Below are 15,743 nucleotides of genomic sequence, written 5' to 3' on the forward strand. Positions count from 1 at the left end.
ATATATGTATTGTATTATATGATATCAAATTGTGCAATAATGTATTGTAAACACCCCATAGAAAAAATAAAGACAATAATTCAGACTTCTCTGGTATGAAGAAAGGGACAAAAATTTTTTTGTGAATTTTCCAGATCTCAAGAGCACTGTATCCCTAATCCCCAGTATGTGAAAGGAAAACTATAGCTATGTATTCTGTGATAAATCAATCCTTTTATACTGATGGAGAAGGGGAGAAAGGATATCAATAATGTATAAAATGTACAATTTTCAAACCTCCCCTATTATGCCTAACTATTTTACTTTGTCCTGTTTGACTAAAAGGTAAACTTGAAGGCCAGGGTTATTTGGAGTTTTGTCTTGGAATCATCTACCACATTGCTCTGTAGATAATCACTTTTATGTGAATTGCCTGGGTTTTTTTTAATTGTTGATATCTTTTGCTTTCACATCACCTTTGTTTCCCAATATAGTTCTCATTCACACTCATCATCTCCTCTCCCCAATCATAAAGAGCAAATAAAAAAAGAAAAAAAAACATTTGTTTTTGTTGTAAAGTCATTTTCATTATTTTTGACTTTTTGTGACCCCATTTGGGATATTCTTGACAAAGATACTGTAGTGGATTACTATTTCTTTCTCTAACCTGTTTTACAGATGAGTAAATTGAGGCAAACAGGGTAAAGTGACTTACCCAGAGTCACACAGTTACTAACTGTCTGAAGCCAGGACTTTGGGGCCCTGTGCTCTGTCTATCAAACCAAAAGCAGAACAACAAAAGTAGCTCTCCATTAACCAAGTAGACAGTGACTAATTAGTTGAATAAGACAGGCTTATGACATGAGCAGAGTAAAAGAAGAACCCTAAATGAATATATCTGGTACATAATAGGCAATGAATTGATATTTGATTTATTACAATGCCATTTGTTTTATCATTCCTATTTATCCAAAGCCTATTTTTAAGCAACTCAGGAATCTTTTCAATATTATTTTATTCACTACCATAATTTCCTGAGGTCAAAGACAAGTTATTTCCTTTTTTGTCATGAAGTGACATCTTCTTTGCTTGAGAAATGGAACAATTTTCATTGTTTCTCTCTTTACTCCTGCCCCTTAAAAGAAAAAGGTCTTCAGTCTCGCACTTCTAAGATCTGAATAGCTCTCTTTCAAGAATCACAACAGAGTTTCTCATAGCTATCATGTCATAAGTTGATTTTTTGAAGATAGTTTCATAGAGGACTGAAGATGTTACCTAAATTCTAGTATTTAAAATTATATAATCAACTGCCTATCAATAATCACAAGAATATAGACTATATTAACAGTAATGGAAGTATCCTTAGTTTTTCTCCCTTTCTCTTATTCTTTATCTCCTCCCTATTGAAATGTAAACTTTTTGAAGACAAGAATCATCTTATTTGTATTTATATTAGTAATATTTACACTTGTATCTGGAATATTATAAACACTTAATAAAGACTCAACATATCTATCTTCTAGCTATCTGTCTTTCTGTCAGTCTATCATCTATTCATTAAAGTGTTTTTGGTAGGTTGGCAGAGGGAATGCTTTGAGAAAAGGCATGGAACTGGTAATGCTCATGTAACACTCAAGGACCAAAATAAAATTCAATTCCACTAAAGAGGATTTGTATAAGGGAATACTAATAAATAAAGTTGAGCAGATACTGTAAGTAGGGGCTAAATTGTAGGGCAATGGTTTCAAACTTAAATAAAAAATGAGTAACATTAAGCTATTGATATAAGAATAACTTTGGTCCATGTATTGACTTAAGAAACTATATATGGTGGTAACTCAGCATTTTGCTTCAATGCATTTTAACAAGAAAAAATGCTTTACCACTTGATATTTCCTCAGCACTTGTCACACCTAGTTGTTGTCTTGGTTGAGCAGTAGGGATATGAGGTTGACCAGGGTATACTACCCAGCCCTTGATGCTATTGCTATTACCTTCTCCATTGGCAGCTCCTTCCCAGTAAAGGTTCAGTGTACAGGACTCTTGGGTTGGCTGTGCACGTAGCAGAAAGGTTTCAGGACCTGTAGGACAATGTGATTGGAGGTATAGTCTTCTGGCTCCCAAAATAGTAGTTCTGGAAGGGGCAAGGAGCAACTGGATACTCAGTAAAAGAAGCAACAGAAGCAGCAGGAGGAGCCCAGGTGACAGCAGCTGAGGCAGCAGCTAATTCAAGCCCCTAAGGAAGCTTCAACAGTGTGGGGTGGAGGGAAGAGGATAAAGGTCACAGATCCTCTCAGAAAGTGAGCTGAATCAAGAAGAGAGAAGACTGACTGGGCTGGCTTGTTTCTTCCCAGCTGGAAGCCCCACTTGTCCCTTAGGGAAATTTGGGGAGAGATAGGCTGCGGACTAGAGATGTGCTCCTTATGGGAAAAAATCATTTGGTTCTAGTCTTTTTTTTCTTTTTTTTTTTTTTTGCCATTCATGCTTTCTGAAATCAATTAAGGATAAGTACTAGGATACCACTGTATTAAGATTTTCTATGTTCTATTGTATTTTTATTTTGTTACCTATATTCCAATTTTACAATTATATTTTAATCTGGTTAGACCAGCCTGCTGGCTGTTTTTGGCATCTCTGTTGAGAGAAATTTAACTGCCATGCTAAGGAAGATTATGTTTATCCAAATACCAAGGGATACAATGAAGAAGCCACTAAGCACTTTGGATCAGTGGTTGTAAGGGACAGTTTAATAAGGCCAATCTGGAAGTATTGTACATAGTGAGTTGGATTAGAGAGAGAATGGAATCAAGGATGCTGCTTTAGAGATTAACACAATATTCCATTATTGTTCTGTAAGAAATGACCAACAGGATGATTTCAGAAAGGCCTGGAGAGACTTACACGAACTGATGCTGAGTGAAACGAGCAGGACCAGAAGATCATTATATACTTCAACAACAATACTATATGATGACCAGTTCTGATGGACCTGGCCATCCTCAGCAATGAGATCAACCAAATCATTTCCAATGGAGCAGTAATGAACTGAACCAGCTACGCCCAGAGAAAGAACTCTGGGTGATGACTAAAAACCATTACATTGAATTCCCAATCCCTATATTTATGCCCACCTGCATTTTTGATTTCCTTCACAAGCTAATTGTACAATATTTCAGAGTCTGATTCTTTTTGTACAGTGAAATAATAGTTTGGTCATGTATACTTATTGTGTATCTAATTTATATTTTAATATATTTAACATCTACTGGTCATCCTGCCATCTGGGGGAGGGGGTGGGGGGTAAGAGGTGAAAAATTGGAACAAGAGGTTTGGCAATTGTTAATGCTGTAAAGTTACTCATACATATAACCTGTAAATAAAAGGCTATTAAATAAAAAAAAAACATAATATTCCAAATATGAGCTATTGAGACTCAGGACCAAGAGAGTAAGAAGGAACAAAGGGAGTTGTCTAAAGAGGTCAACAGAAATACACAAAGCATATAATTTGGATTTTTTTTAAAGAAATGTTTAGAAAATAAAAGAATAAGAATTATTCCTAAGGATGAAAAGCTTGGAATAAGCTATGGCTAGCAAAGAAAATTAAGTTTATAGATACACAAATATACACATGAATTTGCTTGTTTTTGTTAATGCTATATTGAAGAAAAAAAAGGAAAATCAAAGGAGGGAAAGATATTCAGATTGTTTGAGGTGATGATTACTTATGAAAGGGAAAAGGTAGTCTTTCAATCTATTTTGTTTCTATTTTTTTTCTGTTAATGATAATGATCATAGAGTTAATAAGGACAAAAGTATGACGAAATTAATGGAATTAATTTGATAAGTAAAAACATAGTCACCTGGGCCAAATTAACTTTGACTTTGGATACCAAAATCAAAATGCTGTCAGTTTTGGTTCCTTAGAAGACTGCAAAAAAAAGGGGGGGATATATTGGATTGAAGAACAAATGTCCCACTTGAGAGGAAAGAGAAAGACATACACAGAGAGAGCAGAGACAAAGACGGAGATGGAGAGATAGAGGGGGAAGAGAGGCAGAGTGGAGGGAGAGAGGAAGGGAAAAGGAGAGAAGAAGAGAGAAGGGGGAAAGAGACAGAGACAGTGACAGACAGAGAAACAGAGAGAGAGAGAGAGAGAGAGAGAGAGAGAGAGAGAGAGAGAGAGAGCCCAAACAGTAAACCAATGAGCTTGACTAGCAAAATTCTAAAACATCATTAAAAGGATGGTTATTGAATAGCTAAAAAGGGTAATAAAGACCATGATAGGATTCCAAAAGTATAAGGTCTAATTTTATATCTTTTTTTACTGGATTATTAAACTTATAAATCAGGTAGAATTGTATAGTTACATGTGGACATAGTTACAATTACATAGTTACAGTATCTAGGTGCATAATTATACATAGTTATCATGCTATAGTCAATAAGTACACCTAGATACCAATTAACACAAATAGAGAATCTTGTGAAATGGTTGCATTATTTGAAATCATGCTGCATTCACATTAGATTGTAATCAATGAAAATATACTAATTATAATTTCAAATAGTGGGAATTCAAATATATCCACATTCTACTTCATGGGAATTGTTATTTGCACTAATGGAGACCTGGCTGTTACAGTAATGATCACATTTTTTAATCTACAGGGTGGGGGGGATCAAGAAGCGATCAAATGGGGCTCATCACTTGTTGCCTTGATATAGAGAAGCATGAAAACCATATACATATATACGTATATGTATATGTAAATCTACTTACTTAAATGCTATTGCTAAGTATACATTAGATAATAGTACTATAAGATTGTGATTTTGAAACCACATAGCAAATGAAAGTCTGATGGGTTTTTTTTTTTAATTCTTTGAAAGCATAAAAGGTGAAAATACAAATTATATTATTTCCTTCCCCTTAGGACCAGCCACGTGAAAATGACCCAGCAAATGCAGAATCTACATCTTTCCCAGACTAAAAAGAACAGTGCTCCATCTTCTCCTAATGCTGCAAAACGCCTCTATCGGAATCTTTCTGAAAAACTTAAGGGGAGTCATTCTTCCTTTGATGAGGCATATTTCAGAGCAAGAACTGACCGACTAAGCCTTAGAAAGACATCTGTGGTAAAAAATTTCTTGCTTCTGTTCTCAATTGGGTATTCTTGGTTATTTTGCTTGGGGCGCTAAAGGTTCTAGAATGGATCAGCTTAGCTTTGGGCAATAACATTTGTTAGCCACACTGAAATAGCCCCAAGACTAAACAAGGAGGGGGCATAAAAGCAGAAGATACTAACTTTTTGTTGTCTATCAATCCTTCAGCTGTCCCTGGCTCTTCATTTCACTGTCAGGTCTCTGAAAGTACCAGTTTGGTTGTTACAAAAATGGCATTTTAAACAGATTCTCTGAAGCAAGACATATTTTTTCAATTATAGAAGATTGTAGTGAATTTGTTAAAAACTGCAAGCAGATCTATAGCATAAACAAAAGTCATATATCAGGTAGAAACCTCCAGGTTTTTACAAGCTAATGCCAAGGTATGGAAATGATGTATAGACAACCTGAATGAGAGTATATGGCATGGGAGAAATGGCATTGGAGAAAAAAGAAACATAAAGAAATGCTTTTTAAAATTCAATAATTAGACAACTTAAACTCATTTTACTTTACTCTAAAATGCATATAATAATATCACTATCTTCTAGAGTTGTTAGGAGGGTAAAAATAAGAAAACAGAAAGTACCTAGCATAATACCTGGAACGCAGTAGTTGTTTAATAAATGATTTTAAAAATAAAACTATAAGATAACATCTTTCAAGCTGGAAGGGACATTAAAGGCCATCTAATTCCAACCCTTTCTATTTCAGATGAAGAAACTGAGGACCTGAAAGGTTAAGTTACTAGCCAGAGGGCATAAAAGTGATTTTAAATCCATTAGATACTATTTTCAGGGATCTTTCCACTAGAGCCCAATCTGACTGCACTTTAAGCTTTAAACCAATTTGTTTTCTCAAATCTAATTTATCTTAAAGGAAGGCTTGATTCATAGTTGAATTGTAGCTGAATCTCAATTTTGACAGAGATACTGTGTGATATTTTCCTATTTAGCCTAGTGTTTCATGTCTTACAGTGGACAAATATCCCCTAAATGAAAGTTGCTTTGTTCCTCCATCTCCAATGTCAAAATTAACAGCTATACAACACTGCCAAATATTCCCTAATCTCTGACTATGCCTGACTCATGCTCCAACTATCTGTGTATGTCAAGGGATTTGAAAGGAACAACAGATTTTTAAATGAGCCTAAAAACTAAAGCTAATCCAATAAATAGTGGACTATTGATGTACTTCACTGCCACACTTGAATCTTTTTTTAAACTTTTTTTACTATAGCTTTTTTATATACAAAACATATGCATGGGTAATTTTTCAGCATTGACCCTTGCAAAAACTTCTGTTTCAACTTTTCCCCTCCTTCCTTCCACCCCTTCCCCTAGATGGCATATAGTCCCATTCATGTTAAATACTATATATTATATTATATTATATTATATATATACACATATTTATACAGTTATTTTGCTGCACAAGGAAAAAATGGATTTAGAAAGAAATAACCTGAGAAGAAAAAACAAAAATGCAAGCAAACAATAACAGAAAGAGTATAAATGCTATGTTGTGGTCCATACTCATTTCCCAGTGTCCTTTCTCTGGGTGTAGCTAGTTCTGTTCATTACTAATCAATTTGAATCCTCTCATTGTTGAAGAGAGCCATGTCCATCAGAATTAATCATCATATAATATTATTGTTGAAGTGTATAATGATCCCCTGGATCTGCTCATTTCACTTAGCATCAGTTCATATGGGTCTCTCCAAGTCTTTCTGTATTCATCTTACTGGTCATTTCTTATAGAACAATAATATTCCATAACATTCATATACCACAATTTACTCAGCCATTCTCCAATTGGTGGGCATCCATTCAATTTCCAGTTCCTAGCCACTACAAAAAGGGCTGCCACAAACTTTTTTTGCACATACAGATCCCTTTCCCTTCTTCAATACCTCTTTGGGATATAAGCCCAATAGTAACACTGCTGGATCAAAGTATATGCACAGTTTGATAACTTTTTGAGTATAGTTCCAAATTGCTCTTCAGAATGGTTGGATCCATTCACAACTCCACCAACAATACATCAGTGTACCAGTTTTCCCACATCCCCTCCAACATTCATCATTATCTTTTCCTGTCATCTTAGCCAATCTGAGAGGGCTACACTTGAATCTTAAGCAAGCACTACACTGCTTCATCAACAGTTGGCTCCATGATCTAATCAATGAAGATACTTGTTCTAATGTTATAAATTGTGATCCTTCTATACTGTTTCATTCTGCATAGTTCTTGTTCATGTCTTTCTGCAAATCTTCCACAAAGGATTATAATCAATGTAGAAGAGATCTTTCTGTGATTCTTTTAATATTGTAGTCCTGGCAGTACAACTCTTGAGTTGTCCCTCCATTATATTTCACTTTTGATATTTGGTCTTCCTATCTCTTTTTTTTTGGTCATATCATTACTGTTGATCTGTAAAGTTAAGATTGCATGAAATGTTCTCTAAGATTCCCCTTTCCTAAAAATCTTATGACTTCCACATAAATTCTTGCATTCAAGTCATTGATGGAATATACTGCAGTCTACTGACCCACTAATCATTTTTTACATTGCCCTTTGAGTCATTTGCTATTTTAGTGTTTACAAACCAAAGACTTTTATGATTTTCCCTAATATATAGCATCACCAGGAAAATCCCATTTTTAAAGAATCTTCTTCAGAAAGAAATAACTTCAGATCATTTTGAAAGCATCATCACAAATGAAATCTAGTTGGTCAACAAGCATTTATTAAGAATTTAATGTATGCTAGGTCCTATGTTAAGCAGTGGGAATATTAAAAAGGCAAAAGATAGTTGCTGCTTTCAAGGAACTCACAGTCTAATGATGATACAGCTTATACATATGCACAAACACAATACATATCAGATAAATAAAGCATTTATTAAATGCTTATGATATGCCAGGCATTATGCTAAGAGCTGAAATACAAAGAAAAACTAAAAGACAGTTCCTATTCTCAAGGAATTCACAACTCAATACAAAAGGAAGGCACTAGCTTTAAGGGAGAATGGCAAGTCTGTTATCCATCTATAATGTTTATCCAAAGTAATAGATGGATTGTCATACTATGCAAGAGAAAGAGAAAAAGAGACACAGAGAGAGGACTGTACATTTATAAATATATAGTGCATAAAATTAACATATAAATATACACGTTTATCACAATATACATTTTTACATTTTGTTTTTCCTGATCCTTGAAAGATAGCAGTGGCTATGAGCTTCTTGAGAGACTGTCTTTTTGCCTTCCTATAACTCCAATGCTTAGCAGTGCCCAGCACAATCTAAGTACTTTATAAGAGGTAATTGATTGACATCTTCTTTGCGTGTATTTAGTATATCCCTACATATACACTGAATGAAAGAAATCAGTTATAGTTTTAACTTTTGTCCCTGTATCCTCATCACCTAACATGTATTTGAACCATTGGAAATATCTAATAACTATTTGTCCACTGGTTGATAATGGAATCAGATCCTGGCATTGTCTTTCACCATATAATCTTCTGTGACTCATTTAGCTTCTCCACCGCAATTTTTTCATCTGTAAAATGAAGAGGTTGTACCAAACTGTCTTAAGGACTATGATGGTTGTAAATCTATAATCCTCTCTGTTTCTAATTTAATAATTTTAATAATTATTCTATCATATTATTAATAATTCTAATTTAACAATGTCTGTCTTCCATGATTGGTTTGGATACCATTTCAAATAATGCAAAAAAAGTTTCCTTCCAGTTCTCATTTACAGTCCTGAGACCCTGCAGTATGGAGGCTTTGTGTTTCTTTAAAGGTAGCTAAGTTGTATAGTAGGTTGAAGAAACCAGTCCAATGCCATCTGCAAAAGGAGCATTTGGAGAAACTTGTTATGGACAATATTTCCCCTATTTTGATTTTGCATAAAATATTCTGCAACACTGGAAAATACCTGAAGGAAACAAATCTTTTTCTTTTTCTTTGTGTTTATGACATCTAGTACAATGTCTAGCACCTAATAAATATTAGATCAGTATTTTATACATCACTTGGTATTGATACACTCAGAAGAGCATTAAACAAAGTTATCTTCATAAAGTGGTTATATCTTTCTAGAGTCTTGAGTGAGTTTAACCTATGTGAGATATTCTGTCTAAGGAGAATCTTTATGACTATTTTATAATCTTACAAGTTATATCCCTTTTTAAAAACAAAAATAGATGTTGTGAGAATTTTACTTATCACATCCCTCAGTTGTATGAGTATGAAAATGGGTGCAAAAATCTCTTGTTTCCTTCTCAAATTATCATTATGTGAATCCTTAGTGCATGTGTACATAAGCTTTTCAAGTAAAAAATTTATACACACGAGGCAGTAAATATATGGGTCAATAGTTGGTGATATCTTCTTCACTGTGGGTTTACTGTTGTTTTTGTAAAAGTGATTTTTTCCATTCTTCTGAAATTATTTATTTGGTTCAAAATTGGTTGCTAAAGACCTTTCAGTTATTTTCTTATCAACAACACTTTCACTATATACCATCAGGTTTATTCACCTTTCCTAATTACATCATATTTGCTAATGCGGCTCCCTCAATAGTGCCTTAGGTCCTAAGAGAATGAGTTCAAATGTATTAATTCAATTATCACCAGTGATTAAAAGAATTACTACATAGAAGCACTAGCAATTCTTCTTCCATTTATATGGTTTCTGCCTGAGTCATCTACAAATCAGGATTCCTGATTCCAGGCCCAATGCTTAGGATAAACTGATCCACTTTCCCCTCAACTACTTACTCTATTTGTTGTTGTTCAGTCATTTCAGCTACTTCCAACCCTTTGTGACCCCATCTGGGGTTTTCTTGCCAAAGATACTTGATTGGTCTGCTATTTCCTTTGCCAGTGGATCCATTTTGTCAGACAATCAAAAATTAAGTGATTCTCCAACAACAAGAGATACAGATAAATTCCATATAAAATAATTATCAATAATATAAAATATTTGGGAGTCTATCTGCCAAGGCAGTCAGGAACTGTATGAACCCAACTACAAAACACTTTTCAGACAAATAAAGTCAGATCTAATCAATTGGAAAAAATATCAAGTGTTCATGAGTAGGCCAAGTGAATATAATAAAAATTACAATATTACCTAAATTAATCTATTTATTTAGTGCCATACCAAACTCCCAAGAAATTATCTTATAGATCTAGAAAATATAATAACAAAGTTCACCTGGAAGAATAAAAGGTCAAGAATATAAAAGGAATTAATGAAAAATGCAAATGAAGGTGGCCCACCTGTGCCACACCTAAAACAATATAGTTTATATTATAAATAAATATATAATATAATAAGGCAGCAGTCATCAAAACCATTTGGTAATGACTAAGAAATAAAGTAATTTATCAGTGGAATAGGTTAGGTTCACAGGATAAAATAGTCAATGACTATAGTAATCTAGTGTTTGACAAACCCAAAGACCCCAGCTTTTGGGATAAGAACTCACTATTTGACAAGAACTGCTGGGAAAATTGGAAATTAGTATGGCAAAAACTAGGTATTGATCCACACCTAATGCTGTATACCATTATATAGTCGAAATGGGTTCATGATTTAGACATAGTGATATTATAAGCACATTAGAAGACCATAGGATAGTTAATTTCTCAGTTCTGAGAAGAAGGAAAGAATTTGTGACCAAAGAAGAACTGAAGATCATTACTGAACACAAAATAGATAGTTTTGATTATATTAAGTTTAAAAGATTTTGTACAAACAAAACTAATTCAGATAAGATTTAAAAGAACGCAATAAACTGGGAAAACATTTTTACATTCAAGGGTTCTGATAAAAGCCTCATTTCTAAAATTATATAGAGAATTGACTCAAATTTATAAGAATTCAAGCCACTCTGGAGAGACTTACACGAACTGATACTGAGTGAAATGAGCAGGACCAGGAGATCATTATATACTTCAACAACAATACTATATGATGACCAGTTCTGATGGACCTGGCCATCCTCAGCAATGAGATCAACCAAATCATTTTCAATGGAGCAGTAATGAACTGAACCAGCTATGCCCAGAGAAAGAACTCTGGGTGATGACTAAAAACCATTACATTGAATTCCCAATCCCTATATTTATGCCCACCTGCATTTTTGATTTCCTTCACAAGCTAATTGTACAATATTTCAGAGTCTGATTCTTTTTGTATAGCAAAATAACGGTTTGGTCATGTATACTTATTGTATATCTAATTTATATTTTAATATATTTAACATCTACTGGTCATCCTGCCATCTGGGGGAGGGGGTAGGGGGTAAGAGGTGAAAAACTGGAATAAGAGGTTTGGCAATTGTTAATGCTGTAAAGTTACCCATACATATAACATGTAAATAAAATGCTATTAAATAAAAAAAAGAACAAAAAAGAATTCAAGCCATTCTCCAATTGATAGGAACAGACAATTTTCAGATAAAGAAATTGAAAACATTTTTAATCATATGAAACCACATTCTAGTCATGACTAGATCATTCTAGTCATGATTATTTCTAGCCATACTTCTCAGATTGGCTAAGATGACAGGAAAAGATAATGAAAAATGTGGAAGAGGATGTGGGAAAACTGGGACACTAATACATTGTTGGTGGAAATTGTGAACTGATCTAACCATTCTGGAGAGCAATTTGGAACTATACTCAAAAAAATTATCAAACTGTGCATACCCTTTAATCCAGCAATATTCCTAAGCTTATATCCCAAAGAGATCTTGAAGGAGAGAAAGAGACTCATATGTACAAAAATGTTTGTGCCAGCACTTTTAGTAGTGACAAGAAACTGGAAACTGAATGGATACCCATCAGTTGGAGAATAGCTGAATAAGTTATGGTATATGAATGTTATGGAATGTTATTGTTCTATAAGAAACAATCAGCAGGGATGATTTCAGAGAAGACTGGAGAGAAGACTTACATGAACTGATGCTAAGTGAAATGAGCAGAACCAGGAGATAATTGTACATGGCAACAAGATTATATGATGATCAGTTCTGATGGATGAGGCTCTTTTCAACAATGAGATGATTCAGCCCAATCCCAATGAATTTATGATGATGAGAGCCATCTACATCCAAAAAGAGGACTGTGGGAACTAGGGTGGATCACAACATAGCATTTTCATTCTCTTTGTTGTGATTTGCTTGAATTTTATTTTCTTTCTCATTTTTTTATCTGATTTTTTTTGTGCAGCAAGATAATTCTATGAATATGTATGCCTATATAGGATTTAATATATATTTTACCATGTTTAACATATATTGAATTACATGCCATCTAGGGGACGTGGTGGGGGGAAGGGGAAAATTTGAAACACAGGGTTTTGCAAGGGTCAACACTGAAAAATTATTCTTGCATATGTTTTGAAAATAAAAAATTTCAATAAAAAATAAAAACATATATAAAAAATTAAGCAACTTGTTCAGAGTCACAAGACTGGAAGTGTCTGAGTGTTTACCCATTGAATAACTCACCACCTTATTTATTTTATACTGTGAAAATTATTTCTTGTAATACTCCTCTTTAAAGTTTTTAAAATAAGTTTCTAATTTAAATCAATATATTCTTGACTGCTACATATTTTTCAGTTGGCTTAAAGGTCAAGAGTTTTCTGGCTAAATAATTTCTGGGAATCCTTGGCCTCCTTATTGTGCCAAATGCTTTGCATTATTTATACTTCTTCAAAAACTATAGATACAGTCACTGTGCTTAGCAAGAAACTTAGGAAGACAGAGGTTAAGTGCCTCAGATCACTACCAGGAAATGTCTACAAGAGGATTTGAATTCAAGTCTTCCTCTCTTCAAGTCCAGTACTTTGCCCAATGGACTTGTGCATAATCTCCTCTATTTCACCTTTAAGGTCCATCCCAATTAGTATCCAACCACCTAGTCCACTGAATTCCCTTTATGCATTCTGGATTCCAGTCAAACTGACTTTGTTGTTTCCTACCTTTCACCCTGTTTCATAAGCTATTTTCCTTACTTGGATTGTTCCGTATTCTCACTTCTACCTCTTAAATTCCTAGCTTCATCCAAAGATCAACTCAAATGTCTCCCTGAGGCCTACCCTCATCCTCCAGAGCTTAATATTCTCCTTTCCCTATGAAATTAGTCTATATGTGCCATATTTACTTATATGTACATTTCTTTTTTCCTTTTTTATTTGCAATTTCATGTGCAATCTTTTTATTACACTATATTATAGAAATTCTTGTTTTATTTCATAAATTAAAATTTAAATAAAACTTGAGAAAATATTTACTTTTATGTTTACATCATATTTCTTTCAATAACATGTAACCCCCTTGGGGGCAGTTAGGTGGCGCAGTGGATAGAGCACCAGCCCTAAAGTCAGGAGGACCTGAGTTCAAATCTGGTCTCAGACACTTAACACTTCCTAGCTATGTGACCCTGGGCAAGTCACTTAACCCCAATTGCCTCAGCAAAAAAAAAAAAAAAAAAAAAAAAAAATCATGTAAGCCCCTTGAAGGCAGGGATTTATTTTTCCATCTTGTGCCTCTAGCATTTCATTGTGTTCTATAAATAGTAAGTGTCTACTCTTGTTAAACTGAATGATAAATCTTCTAGAAACGTCTTCAGGGGAACAACATTGTCCAAACACATGCCATTTTTCCCTCCTCAACATTGCTCACATTCAACCTCTTCTCTCAACTCGCAAAGGAACCATGGTGTTCTAGATTCCATAGCCTCTCAGATACTATTTCAACAACCTCCTAATTGGCCTCACTGTTTCAAATTTCTCATTGCTCCAGTCTACCTTTCTCATTATTGCCAAAGTAATTTTTCTTAAGCACAAATCTGACTATGTCACTCCTTGACTCAAAGAGCTCTAGTGGGATTCTAATGCTTCTAAAATCAAATATAAACTCCTCTATTTAGCTTCTAAGGTCCCTCACAACCTAACATTAAGCTTTCCAACCCTACTGAGCATTACTTCCCTTCCTGTCTTCTTGAATCCAGCCAAACTGTGTGTTCCTTAATACCTTTTGCCTCCACCACCACTACATTTCCTGGGATTATAGCTCTAGAACTGGAAGAAACCTCAGTTGACTATTCCAGGGCTTCTTAAATTTTTTCCATTTGTGACCGCATTTCACCCAAGAAATTTTTACCTAACCCAAATATATAGGTATATAGAATAGGTATACAAATCAACCATTTACTGATAATAAATTATAATTTTGCAACTCTATATTCAGTTATATTAACCCCTATGGGGTTGTGGCCCACAGTTTAAGAAACTTTGGTCTATTCCAACTCCTTCATTTTGCAGATAAGAAAGTAGAATCTGTTCTCTCTATTCTTCACACATAATATTTCATCTCCCTTCTCCCATCTTTCATCTGCCCCTTGTCTGGAATGAATCTCCTCCTTTCCTCTGCTTCACAAAATCTCTCTCTTCCTTCAAGATGCAATCTAAGCCCCACAATGAAGCTTTTCCTGATCCACTCAATGGGGATCCTTTCAAATAACTCTGCATTTACTACCTTTACATTTACCTTTGTATTTATTTGAAAATATAAAACCTTATATTTACCTTTGTATATATTTGAATTTATTCCCTTTATATTTATTCTCTAAATCTTTACATATGCACTGATCTTCTGCATTAAAATATAAGTTTCTAGTGAACATGGATTGCTTCAATCATTATATTTGTATCCCTAGTACTTAGCACTGGCATACAATAGTCAATTAATAAATACTTTTTGATTGATTGTTGGTGGTTAACTCATGAGTTACCCATTCAGACAGCCACTGCCACCTAATTCTATAAACAATGTTTTACTGTGCCTCCGATAAAGCCACCAAAATCCCTAAATATAATGTATTCCCCTCAAGATTTGGAGGCACTTATGGTGTAGTTGTTTGAAAGTCATCTCTGCGACTACTACCTGAATATTTAGCTAAGATATTTAACATCTCTTAGTCTAATTACCTTAACTATGAAGAGAGGATGAAAGAACCTCTGTTGTACCATCCATCTTTAATTCTATGAGGATCTAAAGATTTGGGATCCCATAAGGCTCAGAATTGAGGGGGTCAAGGTTGCCATATGAGTAGAAGTTAGTTCCATTATTATACATTTAATTTTGTTTTGAGTCATTTTCAGGCATGTCCAATTCAACCCTATTTGGAGTTTCCTTGGTGAAGATACAGACATAATTGCCATTTCCTTCTCCAGCTGTAGGAAACTAAGGCTTACAGAATTAAATGACTTTCTCAAGGTCTGTGACCTTGTCTAGTAATTGTCTAAGGCCAGATTTGAACTCTAGGTCTTCCTGACTCGGGACACGTAGCTACCAAATTTAATTCACATGATGAATTAAACAAGTCTGTACTGACTAGCCTGGGACTCTGCCTAACTTATATAATAGTTTTTCTCTATGTGAATGTATTTTGGACTCCTAGCCTTTCATTAAGTGTCAGTTACCTGGGTCATATTATGTTGTATAATGTAGACTTATCAAAGCTCCTCTGAACATACAGATTGATCCAGCAGTCAGTGCCTTTTAC

General features: G+C 34.3%; 1 protein-coding gene across 1 annotated transcript in view; it reads left to right on the forward strand.

Annotated features, from left to right (window-relative positions):
• ANKFN1 (ankyrin repeat and fibronectin type III domain containing 1) overlaps positions 1-15,743 on the forward strand; it is a 325,952-nt gene that overhangs the window by 156,312 nt on the left and 153,897 nt on the right. The window contains exon 3 of the mRNA XM_031966442.1: positions 4,916-5,117. Within this exon, the coding sequence (XP_031822302.1) occupies positions 4,932-5,117 (186 nt within the window). The 5' untranslated portion in view covers positions 4,916-4,931. The remainder of the gene's footprint in view (positions 1-4,915; positions 5,118-15,743) is intronic.

This window comes from Sarcophilus harrisii, chromosome 4 (genome assembly GCF_902635505.1).
Source record: "Sarcophilus harrisii chromosome 4, mSarHar1.11, whole genome shotgun sequence".
Taxonomy (NCBI): domain Eukaryota; kingdom Metazoa; phylum Chordata; class Mammalia; order Dasyuromorphia; family Dasyuridae; genus Sarcophilus; species Sarcophilus harrisii.